At 36.6% G+C, this 22,954-nt stretch overlaps 4 protein-coding genes across 7 annotated transcripts; 3 read left to right on the plus strand and 1 right to left on the minus strand.

Moving 5' to 3' along the window:
• Window positions 1-447: 447 nt before the first annotated feature.
• On the minus strand, window positions 448-9,339 carry LOC137716240 (uncharacterized). 4 transcript variants are annotated; one of them, XM_088691839.1, is made up of 8 exons: window positions 8,814-9,310; window positions 8,342-8,447; window positions 7,921-8,013; window positions 7,631-7,826; window positions 7,170-7,348; window positions 6,581-6,792; window positions 6,183-6,343; window positions 448-687 (listed from the first exon to the last, which is right to left on the minus strand). In XM_088691839.1, the coding sequence occupies exons 1-8, from the start codon at window positions 9,145-9,147 to the stop codon at window positions 520-522; spliced, it is 1,449 nt and encodes a 482-aa protein (XP_088547965.1). In that variant the 5' UTR covers window positions 9,148-9,310; the 3' UTR covers window positions 448-519. The 4 variants fall into 4 exon arrangements, with proteins under 4 accessions (XP_088547965.1, XP_088547964.1, XP_088547966.1 ...); XM_088691838.1 differs by lacking the exon at window positions 448-687 and adding an exon at window positions 5,129-5,553 and having other exon boundaries at window positions 8,814-9,339; XM_088691840.1 differs by lacking the exon at window positions 448-687 and adding an exon at window positions 5,129-5,553 and having other exon boundaries at window positions 6,587-6,792.
• A 2,895-nt stretch (window positions 9,340-12,234) lies between these two features.
• On the plus strand, window positions 12,235-13,296 carry LOC137715465 (non-specific lipid transfer protein GPI-anchored 6). Its single transcript, XM_068454807.2, has 3 exons — window positions 12,235-12,700; window positions 12,814-12,915; window positions 13,040-13,296. Exons 1-3 carry the CDS (start codon window positions 12,358-12,360, stop codon window positions 13,174-13,176), a joined length of 582 nt encoding a protein of 193 aa, XP_068310908.1. The 5' UTR covers window positions 12,235-12,357; the 3' UTR covers window positions 13,177-13,296.
• Window positions 13,297-14,991: 1,695 nt separating this feature from the next.
• On the plus strand, window positions 14,992-18,042 carry LOC137715347 (uncharacterized protein At5g01610). The gene is made up of 2 exons (XM_068454640.2): window positions 14,992-15,577; window positions 17,710-18,042. Exons 1-2 carry the CDS (start codon window positions 15,080-15,082, stop codon window positions 17,752-17,754), a joined length of 543 nt encoding a protein of 180 aa, XP_068310741.2. The 5' UTR covers window positions 14,992-15,079; the 3' UTR covers window positions 17,755-18,042.
• Window positions 18,043-20,014: 1,972 nt separating this feature from the next.
• LOC137716317 (uncharacterized) lies at window positions 20,015-22,271 on the plus strand. Its single transcript, XM_068455755.2, has 2 exons — window positions 20,015-20,677; window positions 21,999-22,271. The coding sequence occupies exon 1, from the start codon at window positions 20,152-20,154 to the stop codon at window positions 20,674-20,676; it is 525 nt and encodes a 174-aa protein (XP_068311856.2). The 5' UTR covers window positions 20,015-20,151; the 3' UTR covers window position 20,677; window positions 21,999-22,271.
• Window positions 22,272-22,954: the final 683 nt, after the last annotated feature.

The following is a 22,954-nucleotide window of genomic DNA, read 5'->3' on the forward strand; positions in this document are numbered from 1 at the left end:
AATACTATTTTGTCACCACTACTACAACTGATCAGATGCATCCAGCAAGAATTAAAATAATTCCAGAAAATAAAAAAGCATTCGAAGTAGAGAATTGAATTGCAATGTTTGAATATTACTCAGATGTATGTGTGTTCTAGAATTAAGACAGTTTGTGTGATATGGGTGAATCTTGTTGCAAAACACTTGTATCTAGATTTATTTTGGGAAGTGTTATTGACACTTCAAAAATCTCATTCTACACTCCTCACAAGTGTTTTTTTTTTTTTTTTTTTTTTTTTTTTTTTTTTCAAATGTAAAATGTTTGGATTGTAGAATGAGATTTTTGGAGTGACAATAACAATTCCTGTTATTTTAAGAGTAGCTATTCGTGTGATGTACCATCTTAAGCAGTTGGGACTCCCCAAATAATAGAAGAATATACTTCAGTACGCAAATTCAATCTGGGACTCTGTGAAAGGCACAAACTCTTCGATAGAAAAGCTCTCAGCTGAGACTCCTTGCAGTTGCTGTACACCATCAAGTGAAAGGATAGAAGTTCGAAAAGAGCAAACTGCCTAGAAGAATGTACGCAGCAGAGTATGCCCAAACTATATATCCCCATCTCTTACCAGTACCACGAGATTTCATTATATACGACGCAAACCAATAGAGGGAAGGGCTGAAGGATAAGAAACGAGTAGCAACCTGTCAAACATGAAGCATTCAAAGTTATGATATCAATTTTCCAAATACAAACCTTGCCAGAAAAATAACATAATAATACCAGTAAAGAGCACAAGCTGAAAACCAAGATGGTGATCACTAATCTATTATGCCATTCTGATCACAAGGCAGCATCTTCGCACCATCTTTGGAAGAAAACTTTACTCGTCATCTAACTAACTGAAAAGTTTTAGTCTTGGTGCATACAAATTTGGAAATACATGCATAGTTCGGAGTTTTTTGTGAGTCGGTTCTATTCAAATTTTAAAACTTCAGCATGATTAACCTTTACATGATTGGTTAATCTTCATCTATAAAGCTTTTCGTCCCTGAAACAATTTGTCAATTACAAGGGGAAACAAGCAATTCATTCCCTCTAGCTTGCTTTTTCCATTGAAAGATAAAATAAATCATGATGCCCGTGATGATCGAATTTCTTTTGTTTTAACATCAGAATCCAAATATAAAATCAAAAATTTCACAAAATTATATTGATCAAGTCGAAGAGAATTACTGAAAACCATGATTTTCAAGAAGCTGAAATTTAGTATTCCACATTTCTCAAATACTCCTAGCTTAAATAACGTGAAATCCCTGAGCCAGTGGCAGAACCGTAAATAAGTGGAAATTCGGTTAAAAACAAATGAACAGTGCAACTGCAATCCTTACGTTAGTAATACGTTTTGCATAACATGTCTTTAAAATCTCTTTTTAAAAGACTGTCTTTAAAATCTCTTTTTAAAAGACATGTCTAAAGGGCGTCTTTTTTTGGGAGAATCTGGAAAGGCGTCTTTTTGCGGGACACTAAAGACATGTAATTTTGCTAGACACACCATTTATAACAATAATGTTATCCTTACCATATTTTTATATCATAATTGTATACCATTTTAGATGATATATGATATGAACAGCCGCATCATCTAAATTAATTAGAATTAATTTTAAAATGTTAATCAATAATTAATAAAAAGATTGTTAATTAAATGATGATTATGGTATACGAGAAGTCTTATTCTTCCACCTAATATTATTTAAGTGTTCTAATTAATAAAAATATTGAAATTAAATTATGTAGTTTGTCCAACTCCTCTGTCACCTAAGATGGTAAATAAATGTGGTATAAAATTAGAGAGCATTTTGCTTGCCACCATTTAGTGTGATGTATGCTCACCATCATATTTATCATTATTAAATGAGTTTGAATTTTGATATCCATATAGTGGATAGACACAAATCTCAAAATTCAAACTCATCTAACGATGATAAATAGGATGGTGAACATACATCAAATAAATAGTCATGAGCAAAAATACATTCATAAAATTATGATAAGAATAACATTACTCCATTTATAATCCGTACGTTTTGCTAGACATGTTTTTTTCTAGATATGTCTTTTTTCTAGACATGTCTTTTTGCTACATTATTTTACTATAACATGTCTTTTTGTACACTTCAGGAAGAAAAAGAAACCAATGTTTCGACTGAATTATTTCATTCTTCTCTTTTCAATTCGTCTACTTTTCATTAACAAGACATTTCTGCGGCCACTGCCGAAGAGGATATTTCTTTTTAATTATAAAAAAAATTGAAAATGCACACTTAGGTTGTACTTTTTCTTTATTTTTAATAAACAAATAAACGATATAATTTAGATTATTTTACTAGACATGTCTTTTTGTACACATCAGGGAGAAAAAGAAACCAATGTTTCGACTGAATTATTCTTTCATTCTTCTCTTTCCAATCTCTCTCTCTCTCTCTCGTCCACCTTTTCATTAACAAGACATTTCTGCCGCCACTGCCGAAGAGGATATTTCTTTTTAATTATAAAAAATTGAAAATGCACACTTAGGTTGTACTTTTTCTTTATTTTTAATAAACGATATAATTTACATTAATTATGGAAAGAAAGTGGAATAAATCTCACAATAAACTTAATCATAATATGTTTCATATTTGTTTTTGACGATAATCAAACTTAAAACCTCTTACTCATAAATAAAGAGGAATACCATTAAGACTGTAGTATTAAGTGACTATATAATTATATTTTTAGAGTGATAAAAATAATTTTAAAAAAATTAAAATAAATAATAAATTTAGAAGGGGCAAATGACGAGGTTAGCAAAAGTACATGACATTTCGTAGAATATTGTTGACTCTAAAAATTACAAAACCTACGTGGCGCGCAGGTCGAGTAACTAATAAGCTAACTACGTCCTTCGGTCGAATGCGGGGCGTGCCAACTCGTCGGCCGAGCTTGGCCAAGGAGTAAAATTTGTTGATGTCGCTTTGAGCGCGTTGTTGACTTCTCTATCTTGCGATTGCGACCGAGGAAGGAACGCTCTCGGTCTCTGGGTTCTACAGCCTGAAGACAAGGCTGCTAATTCTGCGGAGTTCACGAATCGTCGGAGCCCGATTCGGTCACTGTGATTATATTCGTAAGAGTATAAGCACATCGAATCGAGACCAAACTATATGGGCACAGGTACTCAAACGTGATGTATGTCTTGATGGTGAACGTAGTTCGGCCGTCGGAATGCCGAACCCTGAAACTCACTTGCGAGTATCCAATCATAAAACCATTCGGCGTCCAGTACGCCGAGTAATGCAATTCGTAACACCTAACTATGCCGAGAAGGCTAGTAAGGTGACCTCTGCCAACAAAGGTTCGAAAACCCTTCTCGACCGAGACTTAGATAGATAACCGGTCGACCTCGACGCAGTGCTGTTTATCCAAACTGAAGGTGCTTCTTGGTCGGCTGATTCTGCGGCAGCAGTGCTGTTTATCCAAACTGAAGGTGTGTCGGCAGGAAAAGAAAAGGAAAAATCTCAAGGTGTTTGAGAGGTTTTGCGCAGGGCAATTGTATGCTGATTTTTGAAGGGCTTTTCTGTTGCATGATTTCTTGTATTTATAGTGCCCCATTCCTTGAAACCAATTCTGATTTGGATTGGGAGTCCTTGTCCCATTTCGCCTCTAACTCGAACAAACCTATTCCTACTGGGATTCTGAATTTTCCTTCTTTTCAGAACTTCATTCCTTGCCGGTCGAGAATCCTGGTCGCACTAGGACTTCCTCGACCTTTCCTATTCATCCGGACTACTTAGGATAGGATTTGGCCGATCCTGCCAGCTGGCCCGGGATTTATTACTCGGCCCATAGTATTTACCATCACCTTGGGCCGAGCACATCCTGCTGCTCGGCCTAGCAATAATATTTTGGGCCCAAACAAATATGCACTCGTGGTTTTCACGTTTATAATTCTATGTGTGTGTGTATATATGTATCATGAGCGATTAGTTGGAAATTAACAAACGTATCTCTCCCCGACCAAAAATCAATAAACAAACCCATCTCTCCCTCTCCCCTTTCCACAGGAATGAAGGCATGCTCATGTTTGCAGCAAGTAAACAAAATCTTCACTAGCGCGTTGGATAATGACCTGGAAACAACTGCACCTGCCGAGCCACCACCACCAGCAGCTGCCGCCAGCTCTAGGCCGCCTAGGAAGCACAACTTTGATTGGGCAACGATTATTCTGGCGTATTGCTTGTCAACGGCAATTACAATGGCTCTCGTACCCATCCAACTTCACTCCAAGCAGGTCCCTCTAACCTTTTGCTTTCTCGGTCTCGCAATCACTCTCGTTTTCTAGCATCTTGGTTAGCAAGTTCATTCAGAACTCCAAATGTCCACGAATCATAGTTCATCTCTTCCATTATTTCGGTGTCTTCACTGGAGTGACCGCCTTCTTCGTTTCCATCACAATCCCATTTCCTCTCCGGTTCAAGTGTACTGCATCTGTCATCTATGCGGCCTCAGGCCTTGTAATACTATTTTGTCACCACTACTATAACTGATGAGATGCATCCAGCAAGAATTAAAATAATTCCAGAAAATAAAAAAGCATTCGAGAGGAGAGAATTGAATTGCAATGTTTGAATATTACTCATATGTATGTGTGTTCTAGAATTAAGACAGTTTGTATGATATGGGTTAATCTTGTTGGAAAACACTAGTATCTAGATTTATTTTAAGAGTAGCTATTTGTACCATCACGTATACCCATCTCTTTAATGGAGGTAGGGTCCGCAAACTCATGTGAATACAAATAAATAGTAACAATAACATTTTTGTTATTTTAATGTTTGGTATTTTGGATCTAACCCGTTGGTAATGGGGTTTCATTTCCTTACTTATTAAGCCAACGCATATGAATACAAATAAATTGTAAGAGTAACACTTTTGTTATTTTAATGTTGGGTATTTTGGGCCTAACTCGTTAGTATTAGGGTTTTGTTTTTTTTCCTATTAGGGATAGGTCAGTTTTCTATATTTATATGGTACTTTGTAACTCTATAAAATAAAACGTTAGTCACGATGTAGCTTTTTGAAGTTTTATAGTCATTTCGACAATTTTGTTTGTTCAATAATATTCTTATCATTTATAAAAACTATATATAACATGCAGAAAGGAACAAAACTGTCGCCTCTTCGGGACCGACAGTCACACGATGCTTATACACAGGGGCAAGCAACTAAAGATATTAAGCAGTGGGACTCCCCAAACAATAGAAGAATATCCGTCAGTATGCAAATTCAATCTGAGACTCTGAAACGCACAAACTCTTTGATAGAAAAGCTAACAGCCGAGACTCCTTGCTGTAAAACCATCAAGTGAAAGGATAGAAGTTCGAAAAGAGCAAGCTGCCTAGAAGAATGTACGCAGCAGAGTATGCCCAAATTATATATCCCCATCTCTTACCAGTACCACGAGATTTCATTATATACGACGCAAACCAATAGAGGGGAGGGCTGAAGGATAAGAAACGCGTAGCAACCTGTTCAAAGTTATGATATCAATTTTCCAAATACAAACCTTGCCAGAAAAATAACATAATAATACCAGTAAAGAGCACAAGCTGAAAACCAAGATGGTAATCACTAATCTATTATGCCATTCTAATCGCAAGGCAGCATCTTCGCACCATATTTGGAAGAAAACTTTACGCGTCATCTAACTAAGTGTAAAGTTTTAGTCTTGGTGCATACAAATTGGGAAATACATGCATAGTTCGGAGTTTTTTGTGAGTCAGTTCTATTCAAAATATAAAACTTGAGCATGATTAATCTTTACATGATTGGTTAATCTTCATCTATCAAGCTTTTCGTCCCTGAAACAATTTGTCAATTTCAAAGGGAAACAAGCAACTGATTCCCTCTAGCTTGATTTTTCCATTGAAAGATAAAATAAATCATGATGCCAGTGATGATCGAATCTCTTTTGTTTTAACATCAGAATCCAAATATAAACCCAAAAATTTGACAAAATTATATTGATCAAGTCGAAGAGAATTACAGACAACCATAATTTCATGAAGCAGAAATTTAGTATTCTATATTTCTCAAATACTCCTAGCTTAAATTTTTTTGGCAAGATAAAGAACTATAAGAGGGAATAAAATCAAACCTGCACATGCATGACAAAAAATGCGGTGGCTGCCATAAATCCCAAATGTAGAATACATGGAAGCACAGCAACAGACAAGTATCCTTGCTTTGCTAATACTTTATGTTCTTCTGAGAGTAAAGCAGGACCATCTATGTTCACTTGCTTCCTTGTGCGATTTTCTGTTAGATTTGCAAACGATTGATTACACGCTGTTGAAAGCCAGCATGAATGGAAGAGAAACAATATTCCAAAAATACTGATTAGGTCATGCATAATAAAACAATTGGATGCATGTGCACATTGATTTATGCTAAACGATTGATTTACTAGCTTCACACATGTCAACAGAATAAGCTATAAAGCAATGACAGTAATAATATGTCAATCACAAGGCAATGGCTGTTTAAAAGTAATACCCTTACTTCTGGAGGAGTATTCTGCTAGAGAAAAGAGCACAGCAGCAGAATCTTTATCCTCAGGAGGAGCATGAAAACCCAAAGAGAAGAACTTTTCCGGCTTTGACTTTGCGTAATGGACGATTGAGCAAAGTGCGAGAGACAATATTGGTGAAGCCAGCAGAAAGTTTGGCAACTGTTTAACTTGGAAATATCTCAAGAAACCTACTCCCCTGGCATGAAGGTAAACCATCAACTATGAATATCTTTCTATTTATTCCAACTTTTTATATTTATCCTGTATTCGCACGGTATAACTATAAGTATAACAAGATGAAACAGTACAGATGTATATAGAGCTAATCCAATTACCATTCCTTAAAAAGTCAAATATTAATTTGTATCTTATACACAATAGACTATCCTTTATTACTATTTATTAATGATTTTCCAATAATCAGCAGAACAAGGACTATTTTCGTAACATTGCTCTTCAACAACAATTGACAGTAATGATTGTCAACCTTTAGCTAGACACAAAAAAAAAAAAAAAAAAAAAAGAAAAGGTGTTAATCCGATGAACAAGCATTGGTGATTAAAGATCACATACCAATAGTGACTCTGAATATAATTGTACAACAAAGGGACTCTTGCTTTGCACCAGGGTCTCATATCGGACGGAAGATGTCCAAGACAGAGATTGTTGTATCCGTATGCTTGAAATGCAATAAAAGGAACAAATATACATATGCAGCGCAGAGCTCCACCAACAACAGCCTGCAATGCCAACTGCCACAGAAATTAAAATTACTAAGCAGTCATCCTCTTGATAAGTATAAATCAACAAATTGCGTTGTGCTACATAATTGACATGTTCTGTTTTCTTTGATATTGTATAATAATATTCTAACTGCATCTACATGGTATGGAGTTGTATGATTTGCTGAATGAAAGTCTACTTTTATGGAACTGAGTAGGCAAAATAAATTATTGATAATCATGATACCGAAGCTTAATCTTTCATATGTATCAGCTTAAAATCATAAATAAAAGAAAAAAATTGAAACCTACAAAAGGACGCTTTCTCAAGAAAACAGCATCATAGGCCTGATGCATAGTCTGAAAACCGAAATAACCAGCATTAAGCACTCCATTGGACCTTGAAAATCCTGAAAGAGCAAACCAAAGAACAGCAATGACATCTTTTCCAGATATTAGATGGTACAATCCTCCAACTGAAAAAAGGGCGAACAATGTCTCCGAATATCTGCAGTATAAAGCAGATGAAAACATCAGCCTGATGCCATATCATAGGTATCATAGGTACCAACTAGAAAGAAACAAAAGAAAAGGGAAATTACATTGATGAATAGAATATGGAAGCTGGATTGAAGCAAAACAAAACTGAAGCCCTCACTGCTGCTTCTTGGTCCTTCAAAATGACAACTGAAAGCCTGTTAAAGTGACAAGGGAAAGACTTAAGTAATCAAAAGTGTTAAACCAATCAAAAAGTCAATGTAAAACAATCAAGGGCAGCCAATTGGATCCAGGTTGATAATACTATAGCTCCTTATTCTCTAAAACTTCATTCTGATATATATCTACAATCTTTCCTTTTAATTATTGATAAAATCCAATTTCAGAGAATAAGGGCCTCATTAAGGTGGCAGACAAGATCTAATTATTGCTGGAATGAAACACAATTGAAGATGCCAAATGGTTATAGTCCGGATAAAGCTTTTCCGAATCGAATTGAAATTATGAAAATCCTAACTAGCTCACCTGTATAAATAAACTGCCGCAAACACGAAGCCAATGTTATTAATGACATAGCCGGATAATCCCAACACAGCTCTTTGCCCAATAACTGGAACCAATGGCGCCAAAACTGAAACACAAAGCACAACTGCTAATTACAAAAAAAGCACTTATTCAAACTCAACAAACTGATACAAACACCAATTGGGTATGCTTAAAGTTCAGAAATTGCCAATTGGGTAAGCTCAAAGTTCACAAATTGCCAATTGGGCAAGCTCAAAGTTCACAAATTGCCAATTGGGTAAGCTTAAATTTCAAAATATGTCATTTTGGTAAGCTCAAGTTTCACAAATTTCAAATTGGGAAAGCTCAAAGTTCACAAATCGCCAATTGGGTATTGCTTAAAGTTCACAAATTGCAAATTAGGTATTGCTTGAAACCGTAGAACTAACAATTCCAAAATGGCATTACTGAAAGCTGATAATCTGAGCCTAACCTGTGCGGGATAAGAACGACATGCAAAGAGGAAGAAGGGGGAAGAAAGCGTAGATCTGCTCGTACTCGTAGCCACACTCTGCAATCCGAACAAAGTAGACACTGTCCCATACAATGCTGGACTCGATAGCCAAACCCAGGGAATGAAAGAGAACGTTTTTTTGTGAGGGGATGGTAGATAGGCAATCGGGATTGATGGAGGCGGAGGTGTCGTAGGAGGACAAGAGAGTCCGCCATAGGAGGATAAGAGTCAGGACTAGGAGTCTGGACTGGATTGCTGATCTGATCACTGTGGCTTCATGGTGGAGTTTCGGTGAGAATTTGGTCGGAGGCATTTGGGTTTGGTTACAGAACTCCTATCCGCTCGGAGAAGAGGGGCAGAAATGATCGGGGTTCTATGCAATTTCACGGACACCGCTAATTTACAGTTGCATATTCTAAGAACATCAAATGCTCGCAATGGGTTGCTACGCCTCCATTCCAGCTAAATCCACATGTAAAGTCGGATCCTTTTGGTGATTTTATTTGAGTAAATGGTAGCGATCCTCAATTTTAACTTAATTGAAGCAACAGTTCATCAATTAAAAATTCATTATCATTAGTCCATCAACCCATCAAAACATGCAACAATTGTTCCTCAGCTAAAAATTCATTACCAGGCAATGATCTCTCAACTTTAATCTAATTGGAAAAATGGTTCCTCAATTTTAACCCATTTGTAAAAATGATCCTTCCAAGCTAACTCATTTTGACAAAATTTTGACGAAGTTGACAAAAATGATTATAGCTACATGTTTTGATGAGTGGACCAATGGTTTTAGTTGAAGAATCATTGCTTCAATTTAATTAAAGTTAAGGAACTATTGTTATAATTTACTCAATTTATTTCTAAGATTTTACTGTTTCGATTCGATCACATTGAAAATTTCATCTGAGTCCTCTTTATTTGGTCTATTTCCTTTTTCTAAGCTCCACGAAATTGAAATAATAGAAAGAGAGAGGGTTGTTTGTTTGCTTAATTAGATTTTGAGTTTCGCTAATTGCTCTTAAGTATAATGTGTGATTTATAACTAACACCTATGTGCTGGTGTGGTCTGGTTATATGGTTTACTACCTGTTTTTGTGATCCACGCGCATGACCTAAATATTGATCGAGAGAGTGATCCATTAGTCTACCTTAAACTAGAAGTCTATGTCCATACATTATTTGCCTTTAAACTTTGCAGGAAAAAGTAATATGCAAATGCATATTTAATTAGGAATGTGATATCTACACTCTTCATTTTACTTCTTACATACCTTTTTAATTTTTAACCATCGAATCAGATGAATTGAAAATGATTAATGGACAGAAATTATCAAGGAGTGTGCGAAAAGTAAAATGGAGTGTGTGGATAGCACACCTCTTTAATTATACAACTTTACCTAATCTTTGTCCATACATTATAAATTGTTGAACTAATCTTTGTCCATACGTTATAAATTGTTGAATTTTATGTTCATCTCCTCGGGTGGTGTTAGCCATAATATCTTTGAGGGATAAAGGATTATCATGTCCCTGCCATCTTAAGTTTGTACATGATAATTCTTTTTTTTTTTTTTCCTTTTTGCTACGAACTTGAGATGCAGGACATTAAAATATTCTAAAATGTCAATAAAGTTTTTCGTTTTGCAAGAATAACTTAAAATAAAATTAAAGAAGTGTTCGAAAAGTTCTTGAATTTTTATCATTGGATTCCTTTATAAGTATTTATCCTCACTCTTTTTAGACCTTATTTATAGAAAAATCACTCTAAAACAATAATCATGGTACCAATCTTGATGGACTTGTGAGATTGCACTTTTGGAATGGAAAGAAAACCAATTGGAGAATTATAAACACAACTTTTTTTTTTTTTTTTTAACATACTCTGCTTAAACTTATTTTTTTTAATTTATTTAATTGATGACAAAAAATAAAATTAAAAAAATAAGTGAAAAGCCTTAAGAATTGTGTAAAAATCAGCTCGAAACCAAATTTACTGCATCATGAGCACATTGAAATTTCTGAATAGTAAAAGCATTTTATCACATGGGGAAGAGGTGAAACCCTAGTGTCTAAAAGCAAAACAAGTCCACATGGGAAGGGAGGGGATTCTCCCTGGATTCTTTCTACTAAATATATTAAATTCATTAATTCGAATTTTTGAAATTTGATCCAATAATTAAAATTATTATAACTTTTAAAAAAGCTCATGTTTTTAACCGTTTGATCAAATTTCAAAGATCAAGATTGGTGAATTTGATAGAAGAGATTTGGAGACGATTCATGTCCCATGGGGGAGAGGTGAAACCCAAATTTCTGGCAGTGAAAGCTTCTTTATGGCTTCCTTCTTCACCAGCATCATTGTGAAGGCAGAATTGTCTGCCTCCAAACAATATTAGAAATATAAAGTAAGTTGTCTTCTTATTTCCTAATTCTTTTACTCATATAATTATAATATGAATGAAAGATTTTGTTTGGGGCCGGGCATAAGCTTAGTTAAGTACTGTCTAATCACGGATGGATGAAAATGGTCACGGGTCCAGGATTTTAATCCAAATCACGAGTTTCGATTCCAAAACTAAATACGTAAAAAATGATTTTGAGTGAAACAAATTAGAGAAATATTTAATAATTTTGTGTTTTCGCCTTCTGGTTTTGAGATTGATACTGCAACTCATCCTCCAGCCAACTGAAAGATCCCAACTTTCTCTTCTGTGGTTCCAGATCTGTCTAAAACATAGAACACAAATGGAAGAAAAATTAAAAAAGAAAAAAGATTACCATATTGTACTTTTAAGTAACATGTACTAATTCAATGATTCTGAAACATACAATTATCGTAATTCACATCCTACATAATGTATGGATATATAAGAGTTACATATAAATTACCATATCGGTGTCTCTTTACTGTGGTAGTTTGCTAACTCAACAATTTTGATACATACAATCATTGTAATATTTACATTCTATGTACAATAAAGAGTTTCAGAAATTATCACATCGGTGTATCTTTGCTTCGAAAGTCTTACTAATTAATAGAATACATACAATCACCGTAAATTTTACGTATAATCAAGAGATACAAAAGTTACCACACCAGTGTCACTTTTCTCCAGATTATTTTTGGAGGGTGGGGTGGTTTTGTTGCAACGACAGTATTTCAGTTCATTTTAGGGTTTTGGATAAATGGTAGGGCACTAGTGCTGGAGATGAGTCCATTATTTCTTCTAGTTTTAGATGCGTTATTTTATTGCACTATGTGACAAGTGATAGCCATTTCAGGACAAAACATGTCCTTCACATAATTCACATGTGAAGCCCCTCCAATGAGATCACTTTATACCAGATGCATGCATAAATAACAATTACTGCCACTCCACCACCCAACTACTTCTCAAATTGCATAAAAACCAAAAGGGCAGCCAAGAAAAAGCACAAAACCTACAAATAGCACCCCATTTCTTCTCTCTCTCTCTCTCTCTCTCTCTCTCTCTTTCTCCGTTCTTTCTGCACTACAATGAGTAACTCAAAGAATGTGAGTGTGCAGGCACTCTCATGCACCTTCTTGTTGATATTCCTAGTTGGTTTTGGCAGCTGCAACATAGACCAAGATAAGGCAGAATGTGCAGACCAACTAGTAGGGCTTGCCCCCTGCCTTCCGTACGTCGGCGGTGATGCCAAAAGTCCAACCATAGACTGTTGCAGTGGGATTAAAGTAGTGGTGCAGAAGAGCAAGAAATGCCTCTGTGTCCTAATTAAGGACCGCGATGATCCAAAACTCGGCCTCAAGATCAATGCCACTCTTGCCTTAAACCTTCCCAGTTCCTGCCATGTACCTATCAACATATCAAGATGCGTTGGTAAGTACATATATATGAACTGAAATATATATAAGTTAGTTTAATTTTTCTAGAAATATACATGTTTATATATAACACTAGTTTGATCATTTCAACGTTGGTGATGGATTCAGATCTCTTGAATTTGCCATCAAACTCTCCAGACGCGAAGATGTTCCGGGATTATGAAAACAAGACTGAAGCTAGAAGCAGCACCACTGCCCCTATATCCAGCGGTATTATAACAAATTTACTCCAGAATTTTAACCTATTTTTATGGTAATTAGTTTTTTAGAATTTAACAGCTCTTTATCTAGTAATATATGTTTAATTTACTTGGTTTTATGTTAATTATTATAGGGAATTCTACAAGCAGTGGTACAGTAGCTCAAGAAAAGAGTGATGGTGGGAGCCTGGGAAAGAGCTTGATTGGAATAGAGATGCTCTTTGGGAGTTTACTGTTGTTTTATATTCCACACCTGGTGTTTTATGTTTGATATAAGACTGGCTTGTCCTTACAGCTGGTCGTTTTGTGTGTTGTGAGATCTATCTCTCTTCCTGTCTGTCATCATCTGCACTTATTTCTTTATATTAATTGGATATTATTTTGGCGTGTATGGATCAATTGGAATCATTTGAAAGTAGATTCACAACTTACAAAGTATCGAATTCATAAGTTCTCGCTGTTGTCCGCATTTTTCTACTAGGCCCCTTATCGTGGTTATATCCTGTTTGCCTTCACTTCTATTCTTTCTTTTTGGCTACCAATAAAACGTGAAGGAAAAGAAAATTGTTAAGTAGACCTCAATGTTTTCAGTCTTCCTCACTCCCTTTATCTTAAGAATAGCAACGGTGCCAACGGACGGGTCGCCAACAGGTCTCACACACACAAGTCGAATTGCCAATACTCCCCCCACTTTAGCCATCCAGAAGTAACAGGTATGGGATTTTTATCAAAAGCCCTCGGCAATGTATGTGTGTGGAACCATTCCTTATAAAGGACTTGATGCTCTCCACATCCACTGATGTGGGACTCTAATTTTTGGCTCAAAGTCACACCAACAATCCTTTATTTATACGTTTGAATTCTCTTTCTTTCACTAAAAAAACCTTACATGAAACAATAACATTTAAGTAGCAGTATTCCATACTAATCACGTAACTCGTGAAAAAGTTAAAACATCTAGCAACTCTTAATTAGCGTAAAACACCATCACTTTCTCATTCCTTATCCCTTAAGTCTCTCACTTCATTGACCTTTTTCGTTATTGTTCATAAACCACAAACCCTTTTTCTTTAGTGTTCTCCAATTCAAGCCCAAAGTTATGTACATCACATGGGATCTAAGTTTCTATACCGGCTTTGCATTGAAGGAAAATATCATATGTATGACCATGAGTAACTATCGAAAACACCCCTTGCATTATCTTCTAACAAAATTTACAAAAAGTTTAAGGAGAGGGGAGATTACCTCATCCTAGGGTCAGGGCATACTACAAGTTTTTTTAGGATTTATAGAAGGGGTCTTAGCCCTTTTTATTTTTTTATTTTTATTTTTATTTTTTATAGATCGCCCACTAAGAGTTATTCTCGGCAGCAAAACTCAAACCTAAATATGCCTTAGTCTAAAGAAAAGAATGATTCTTACCAACTCAACCAATCCTTGTATCCTTATCTTCCAACCATTTCGCCATCGTCATTTGCTCACAATATGCATTATAAGTCTTGCATGCTTCAACAATAAAACTATATCAAGGCTATGTGGAGTTGTACACCCTCATATTTTAATTGTGATTGATCATGAAATGTAACCGATGCATTGGTGTACCTTTCTATTTTTATTTCCTTCCCTTTTTTTGGTTATAGTAGTGACTCATCCATCTTAACTGTTTTTGTATTTTTTTTAATTGAGAATTTAATTGGATAAGGTGAAATCAAGAGGCAATCTTTTGGGTCAGTTTGATAATATTTTTACCACACACTAAAGTATAACATATTTTGATACATTAAAATGTTAAATTCAACTCTTTAAATTAGATTAAATATCTCATACTCCGATGCACCGTAACCAGACTTCATGTACAAGTCCTAATATCCTTTTCTTTTTGTTTTTATCCCAAATCATTATCCATTTTCTGATTGGTATTCTTGACACATCTTCTGCACTAACCCACCTGGACTCCAAGAACAACCCATGACTTCCCACATATACCACTAACCCCAAACTAAATCCAAACCGTCCAAATATCTCAAATCCAACGGTCCAAACTTCTCTAAACCCCTCACGTCATCAATATAAAATGAGAACCCAAAAAACTTGTTTCCGGAAGATCCAACCTGCAATATACTCAAAAATCCGAAAACCCCACACACTTTCTCTCTCTAAAACCCGACCCGAATATGTCACCGACCCCGAAACCCCATCTGGGTCTGATCCCGATCCTCCTCCTCCTCTCTCTCTCCGTCATCCCAAGTCTCTCTCTTTCTCTCTCTGACTCCCCTCCCACAGTGTTTGACATTTTATCCAAATTCGGCCTTCCCCGCGGCCTCTTACCGGCATCGGTCTCCAACTACACGGTCTCCGACGACGGACGATTCGTCGTCGTTTTGCCCAAGACCTGCTACCTGCAGTTCGATTACTTGGTCTACTACGAAAAGACCATAACAGGCAAGCTCTCATACGGGGCGATCACCGACTTGAAGGGCATTCAGGTCCAGAGGTTCTTGTTCTGGCTCGGCGTCGGCGAGATCAGGGTCGATTTGCCGCCGTCCGATAGCATTTACTTCACTGTGGGGATCATCAATAAGAAGCTGGATATCGGTCAGTTCCAAAATGTCCGGTCTTGCCGTGACGGGTTATCGGGGTCTTGCGTCGGGTCGTTCAAACGGGGCATTCAGGTAATGTATTTATTTGATTAACTAATTAACTGTTTATTGATTACATTTATGTTTTGATATTTTTTTTTTTTGGGTATATTTGCGTTTTTCTTTAATTATTGTGTAGAATTTGGATTTTTGAGTTTGCATTCATGCAACTTTATGCGTCTGGGTTTGTTGTGATAGAGTTAAAGAAGATAATTAAATTAAAGTTTGAATCATTGAAGTGATTATTTTTGTTAAAAAGAATTAATTTTGTTTGTAAAGATTTCCCTTTTGTTTGTGAATAGATGAGAAGTTTAATTCAATTTCTGGATTGTCATTGTGTTTCCTGGTAATTGAGGAGGTAGTTTACATTGAATCTACGGAAGTAACTGATACGAACCGAAATGGAAAACAACAAAAACATAGAATTGAGTGCTCCCATTGAGGGAAGCTACTCAAGAAATTTCCTAATCATCAGCTTGCACATAAAGCCAGAAAAGAATGATACATTACGAAGCTACTGACATAGTTGGGTGGCTGCAAGGGAAGGCATCAGCTTGGACAGTTATTCTGTCTGCTGCCTAACGAAACTGCAAAACCACCAACACCGTGTAACAAATGATAGCGTGCAGAGTCTGCAAACTTGTGTTATTTGAGCCTTATGCATTACATTGAATTAGAAGGATTCTATGGTGGCTTTCATTAGAAGGATTCTTGGCTTATGTTGCTCCTTTGAGACTAAAAGGTCATAGGTTCGAGTCGTGGACACAGCTTCTTTGCAAAGCAAGGGTAAGGCTGCGTACAATAGATATTCCTCCCCCAACCCTCGCAAAGCAAGGAGCTTTGTTGGCTTGGGGTAAATACGCAGTCGTGTTTTAAAGTCTTAAATGGAATATGAGTCTAGTGTTGGAGTATCATGAAAACCAAGTCACCCAATTTTAGAAGCATGTTATTGTAAAGATATTGAGTTCGTTTACTCACTAAATTCTTTTAAGCAACAAAGGGACTGAGATATTCGCATGCATTTTTATCCTTTGCTAGTTTGTCTGGTAAGATACTGTAAGGTCGTTTTGTGGATTATGATTGGTATGGTACTATATAGTGGTTTCAATTTGTGGGTGGGAACTGGGATGGAGGATTGCGGAGGTTCAATATTGTTTGTCATGCATAACATCTTCAGTTCGAACTCTTGTGTATGTTGTACCTTTAAGATTAATGTAGAATCTACGATGTTAAATGAAAGATAGGAAATCGGGTGGTCCCGGCCCTCCTGGGGTCCCACCATGGGAAAGGGTGTGTTGAGATTTATGCATTGTTATTTCTCTTTAAAAAATATGAGAAGTCTGGAGTTTTGGGAGTAAGTATCAGCATAGGTTTGTCTTGTGGGAATGAGATTGTTGCGTCTGTGACTTTGTATTGGTAACATAGGAGTTAAGGACTGGGAATGTACTCTATAAAAACTCTAAATCCAACAAGTTGATTTCACCAATCTCTTCAATCACATGAAAAATTAATCCCTCCATTTGGTTTCTTTTCTATTTTACACTGACAATGAGAGACCACGGTTTTAGAGATATTAAAGATGAAAAATTATGGTTATCTTTAAGTTGTGTTGTTCTGTAGGGAACCTTGGCAGAAATAAGAAAACATACCCATTTTGTTTTTAAGGAGGGTAAACATACCCTTAGCATCACATGATTACAAAGTGACCAAACCTTGGTCTGGGGAAAAATTGTATTATGATGCATTATTACCTTTCTCCTCTAACATAAAAATTAACGGTTACTGAAGTTTCTCAGGAGATGCCGAACATTCTAAGGAGACTCATTTTTTAGTTCTATTATTTAAATTTGATTTCTCTCTTTGGTTATGGGTGCATTTAGTATTATGTTTTAATATGCATCTCTTTCTCGGAAGGGATGTGTCAGGAGATACCCAACATTTTGTTTTTCTAGCTGTTCATCTCATTGTGATCACTTCTTTGGACATTTTGTAATTTGATTTTTAGCTGATTGATTGTCTTAATATCTGCATTAAGGGAGCTTTAAAGTTAAAGTCCATTTTCCTGAAATTTTTATGCCGCTTTCAAATTGGAATACGTACTTGTTGAGCACTTCTCTCCCTACTGATGTTTATGTAACTTTTTATTGTCCTGTGGTGATTTGCAGCTTCCATCTCCAGTGGAAGAAATTGAGATGCTAATAACCGAATAGGTAGACACCAACGAGTGGTTATACTGTACGATGTGTAGTAGCTGAGCAAAGGCTCTTCAAGAGTAGTTCACACTTTCAGACTCACAAAAGCCGTCGAGTTTGGTTTTAGTAGAATTCAGTGTGTTATGTACTCCATAAGGGAATACGTACTAGTGTTCCTCGCTGTAACGTTGTAGTTTGTTGTATCTGCTGTATGTGAAGGAATCAAATCTTGTATATTAAGCTGGATGTTAAAACTCAAGACTGTTACTTGTACCCATTAATATCAAGGGTGAAAGTTGAAATGGATGTGTGCATCTTGGTGATATTACCTTGGTAGCGTTGTCGTAAGTGTCAAGTGCAATTCACAGGCTAAAAATCTCCTCTCTTTCGCATCCTTCTGGAATAAATGTTCGTTTTGCTTTACTAGACAGACTAATCTGGAAACATCAACATAAAGACGATACGTGAACGCTGTTAGCTGAAGATTTTGCAAATTAATCAAAGTATGCATGATGAAGCACAATCAAATTCAAACCCTAAAGCGTGCATGTTGAAATTTGATGATCGGGAACTCGAAGATTTTGGAATCCATCAAGCTCAACCGTGCCATTAACAACAGCCGGCTGGAATTTGCTCGCCTACAGAATTGCTTGTATGAGGAAGGGGATAGAAATACAAGACGTTTGCGATAACAGGTATCGACGTACATTGGTCGATTTGTTGCCATCAAGCGAGAGGAAGGACAAGGATTTCTAAGAATCTCAGATTTTCCTCTAAGTTGATAGAGCTCAGTGACTCAGTCGCAGATTGCTTTCAAGGATTTCATTTACTTGTGCAAAGACTAGTTTACAACAATGGGCTTGTTTCCCTGAAAGTTATAAGATGAAAAGTTATATTACAACTTAGTTGCTGATCATTCTCTGCGTCCTGGTCATCCACCCCGTTATCATTACAAAAAGGTTGTCTTGTACATTGTCTGTGACTTGAAAATATGCGTATCACCACATTCCCTTGCGCATTAGAGGACCGCAAGCTCCCCAGAATCCAAAAAGGAAACCAAGCACAATGGAAATATGAAACCATGGAATTTGAAGCCCATTGTCCACGTCTTTATTGTTCTAGCCATCTACAACAGCACTATGAATCGGTCTGCACTCATTTGGAAATGGGGCGCCACAAAGTTTCGGATTCCCCTCAAAGGCAGAGGCATTGAAGCTTTGGAACTGAGTGCTTGCCGGTATTGGTCCCTCGAATTATTGTATGAAACATTAAAATGTGACAAGAAATTAAGATTAGACAATGCGTCGAAATTTTTCCAGACAAATTATTGGTAGAGAGGTACAACATCTCTAAGTTCTTTAGGTTAGATATTTGATATGGAATGTTGCCGAGCATTGGTTGTCATTAAGAGCCAACCGGAGGAGAAGCTTCAACTGACCAATTTCAGTAGGTATGCTGCTGTTGATGGTATTGTTGTATGGGAGTATGGATGGTTGAAAGTAAGACTGATAATTGTACTGTAACAATCTTGTATAATACAAATAGTTGTACTCTAGACCTTCTCCAAGAAGAATGCATCGCCCGAAGATAGGCAACTCAAGATATTCATGATCTAGTACGTCTGCATTTTGTTCGGATACCAACATCGGAAGTCTGCAAAGTTCCTTCAGAAATTCACCTAAAATCAGGTATTTCTCCAATGAGGTTAGCAAAACTCGTATCCAAGAATCGAAGACGTTGAAATCCATCAAAGTCCACCAGGCCATCACCAGTAGGCATATCCTCATCAAGAAAATTAAAAGCAAGGGAGAGGAATACAGAACTTTTGCTACGCGTCAATATCTTCATTGCCCCCGTGACACTGTTCAGTCTACTACCAACAAGCAAGAGGAAGGATAAGGATTTCAATGAAAAAAATCTTAGGTTGTATCTGACCCTCAAGAAAGTTACAGCTCGGTCGAATTGCTTTGAGGAAATGGCATGAGTAAAGACTTGTTGGCAAGTTACCATTAAAGTAATCAACATTACATACGTAATCAACACTATAATCATCTTTTTATATATCGACTCGAACTTAAGACCTTTCATTGCCCAATTTAGCAATTTACATCACATAAACCTTGTAGGATAGCTCTATTATTCAGTGTCGTTTGCTTTCACATTTGTCCTTGGGCAGGGATGATACAATTTCCAATAATTGAACTGGGGTAAAATTGTCATTAACTCACCCTAGTAACTAAGAAGTGCACTGGACTTTCCTTCCATCTAAAATTACCTACCAACAACCACCCAGCCCAATCATTGAACAAAGTTCCCTTCCCATATTACCCTTCACAACTCTCTTAAACTTGCATCCCTCTCCCTCTGTTCTTCCCCAAGTCAAGCTCCACCTTTCTTCCTCAGAGCTCTGCAACAATGGCATCAGCCTCCGCTCAGATCTCTCTCTACCTTCTCCTCCTAACCCTCTTCTCAAAAACCCATCTCACTCTGTCCCTCAGAGACCTCAAACCCAATCCCAATGGTTCATCCAACACCTCCCAATCAATCGCAGACGTCCATGACCTCCTCCCCCAGTACGGCCTCCCGAAGGGTCTCTTACCAAACAACGTAAAATCCTACTCTCTCACAGAAGATGGAAGCTTCGAGATCTTTCTCGAAAGCCCGTGTTACGTGCACTTTGATCAGTTGGTTTACTACAACAAGCATATTAGAGGGAAGCTGAGTTATGGGGAAGTTTCTGATGTGTCTGGGATTCAAGCGAAGAAGCTTTTTATTTGGGTTTCTGTTACCGGGATTCACCGCGACAAAGGATCGGATTCCGTTGTGTTTTACGTTGGTGCCTTGTCGGAGAAGCTGCCGGCGAAACAGTTTGAAGATATTCCTGACTGTAAGAACAAGGCTTGCCATGGGATCAGAAGTGGTTCTGTTGAATCAATCTGAGGTATTATTCTTTCCTTCTAGAAATACAGAATTATTGGTTTTATTTGTGTTTTATTGGATCAAATAGGAAAGATAAGATTTTTTTTATACTAGTTTCGCATGTAGCTCGAGTGGTTATGAGCGTTTACTCCTGCACCTCGGGTTTATGTAAATCCACCTATCCTAATATCGCATGTAGCAACAAAACAAACAAAAAAATCCACGAACATTTTTATTTTTCAGGAAGTTCAGCCTTTATATTTTCCTCTGAGCTTGATCTTTGTAAGATTAACCGAAGGAAACTGATATTTGTTGATTATTTGTCTCGGCGGATTAGATTATTGGACCAACAGAAGGATCAAAAGCTTTATTGCAGGCAGATTGAAAGGGATATGTCTGCCTTTGGTTTTGATTTCTCTTTAGGACCTATGATAAACAGCGAAGTTTTTTCTTTTTCCGATTAACAACTTGCTCGATTTGGATATGGAATGTTAACGATCATGCTCGAGAAAGATCAAGGATTTCAATCATAATAAGGTGATAATATAGGCACTTGACATTTGAATCACCAAAGTTTGGAATCTCTGATTCTTTACTTCCATATAGGCACTTGACATCTGAACTGCAAATCTTGTTCCAATCTTCTTTCGCTTTGTTTCACTACTATCCATTCTCTAATTCTTTGGGGCATTGCTTAATTTTCTCCTATAATTGTGTTCAAATATTGGAGGTTCAGGTCTCAGGTTGAAGGGTTAACTTTATCAACCCCATCTTGGACCTTATTTTCTTAATTCCTGTTACAGGAAGTTCACAGCACTTGATGATCTGGTACATTTCTGATGTGTCATTTTGCAGTTTGTACTAACGTTGCTCTAAATCGGTTTATCGTTATGGACGGCATTGCATTATCATTTCTCCGTTTAACGAGATTTGGTGGAGCTATGCTGGTGAAAATCTTGTAATCTCTTCAAGTTTTCTTCAAGGATCATTCAAAAAGATATTTCTAGTGATGCTGCATGATGAAAAGGCTTCTAGGTTACCATAAAACAAAACCAAAACCAAATTTGTGTTGTTGAAGCCTGAAACCTTCATATGTGAAGCGCTAATCATACAGCTGAGAAGCTGGACAACATCGCGCAGCTTCCCGGGTGTATGTTTTCTGTTTGAAATATGATATTTTGAAAATTAAAGTTTCTCTCTAGATTTCTTAAGCAAAAGTTAAACTCTGACTTGCTTCATTAAATTGGTTTCATTGGCATTGACCTAATGTAGGCTTTACTTGCTAAGGTAGTAATTAGGCTAATCATCGGAGGACTAATGTAGCTGCTCCGATATTGTTGCAGGTAGAAAGAGTACAATGCAAATTATGCAACCACTGCATGGAAGAAGGAAACCATCTGCAGATCTTTCCATCGATCTCATGCAATCATCTTTATGATTGTACAAGTGGTCGGTAGAAGCAAATAAATATGCGTATGAATTCTTGTTAGTAGAGAGAGAGAGAGAGAGAGAGAGAGAGAGGTGTTATTCTGGTGTAAACCTGGTATAAACCTTAGTACATATATGTATATATAAATTTCATGCTTGTCAATAATTATTTGGTGGATCTTTCAGTCTCTCATTTCTTCTTAAATTATCATGTGAACAACCAAGTAATTACCTTTTAAGAATATTTTTGTCAAATCAATCACTCTACCTAACCAGGATATTGACAGATTTTTTATGGAATGACCAGAATGATTTATGGTGAACAAACTTAATGACCACTCCTATCGATTTTCTTTGTCAGGGACCAAAATGAGGAATTATGCCAATCTTGGACCATTTGGCTAAAAAGCCTATCTTTTATAATGAATCCAAACTCAAAGTTGTTCCCTAGTAACCAATCCGACATCTTTTTTGTAACGAATCCAGACGCAAAGCTGTTTCCCTAGTAACCAATCTAACATCATTTTTGTAACGACTCCGAATGCAAAGATGAAATGATCAAGAGGGGGTCACGCAAACACAAAAGAACTTCAAATTCAGCCACCAAAGTCACATAAAAACCTACTCAAACAACAACCCACGATATAAATTGACCACGTAACGACATAAAGCAACAGCTCCATACTTAAAGCAAGGTAAAAACTCTATTAGAGAGATTGGTTAATGTCTGTACTATGAAGTATGAAGTATGAACTAGAACCAAACCATTTTGGTCAACTAGTATGTAATTAGATTAGTTGAGAAACCTAAAACCTAATTAATCCTATTTAATCATGTGTTTTAGAACCAAATCCAATGTGAACCCTACAAA

This window comes from Pyrus communis, chromosome 3 (genome assembly GCF_041283825.1).
Source record: "Pyrus communis isolate YQ-2024b chromosome 3, ASM4128382v1, whole genome shotgun sequence".
NCBI lineage: Eukaryota > Viridiplantae > Streptophyta > Magnoliopsida > Rosales > Rosaceae > Pyrus > Pyrus communis.

Excerpts from the sequence above, each read along its gene's own strand:
- LOC137715465 (XM_068454807.2), top strand. The coding sequence starts at position 12,358 with ATGAGTAACTCAAAGAATGTGAGTGTGCAGGCACTCTCATGCACCTTC. Across the intron at positions 12,701-12,813 it reads CAACATATCAAGATGCGTTG|ATCTCTTGAATTTGCCATCA; the intron begins GTAAGTACATAT and ends TGATGGATTCAG. Across the intron at positions 12,916-13,039 it reads CACTGCCCCTATATCCAGCG|GGAATTCTACAAGCAGTGGT; the intron begins GTATTATAACAA and ends TAATTATTATAG.
- LOC137716240 (XM_088691839.1), bottom strand. The coding sequence starts at position 9,147 with ATGCCTCCGACCAAATTCTCACCGAAACTCCACCATGAAGCCACAGTG. Across the intron at positions 8,014-8,341 it reads GCGGCAGTTTATTTATACAG|GCTTTCAGTTGTCATTTTGA; the intron begins GTGAGCTAGTTA and ends TCACTTTAACAG. Across the intron at positions 6,793-7,169 it reads TATATTCAGAGTCACTATTG|GGGAGTAGGTTTCTTGAGAT; the intron begins GTATGTGATCTT and ends CCTTCATGCCAG.
- LOC137715347 (XM_068454640.2), top strand. The coding sequence starts at position 15,080 with ATGTCACCGACCCCGAAACCCCATCTGGGTCTGATCCCGATCCTCCTC. Across the intron at positions 15,578-17,709 it reads CGTTCAAACGGGGCATTCAG|CTTCCATCTCCAGTGGAAGA; the intron begins GTAATGTATTTA and ends GGTGATTTGCAG.
- LOC137716317 (XM_068455755.2), top strand. The coding sequence starts at position 20,152 with ATGGCATCAGCCTCCGCTCAGATCTCTCTCTACCTTCTCCTCCTAACC.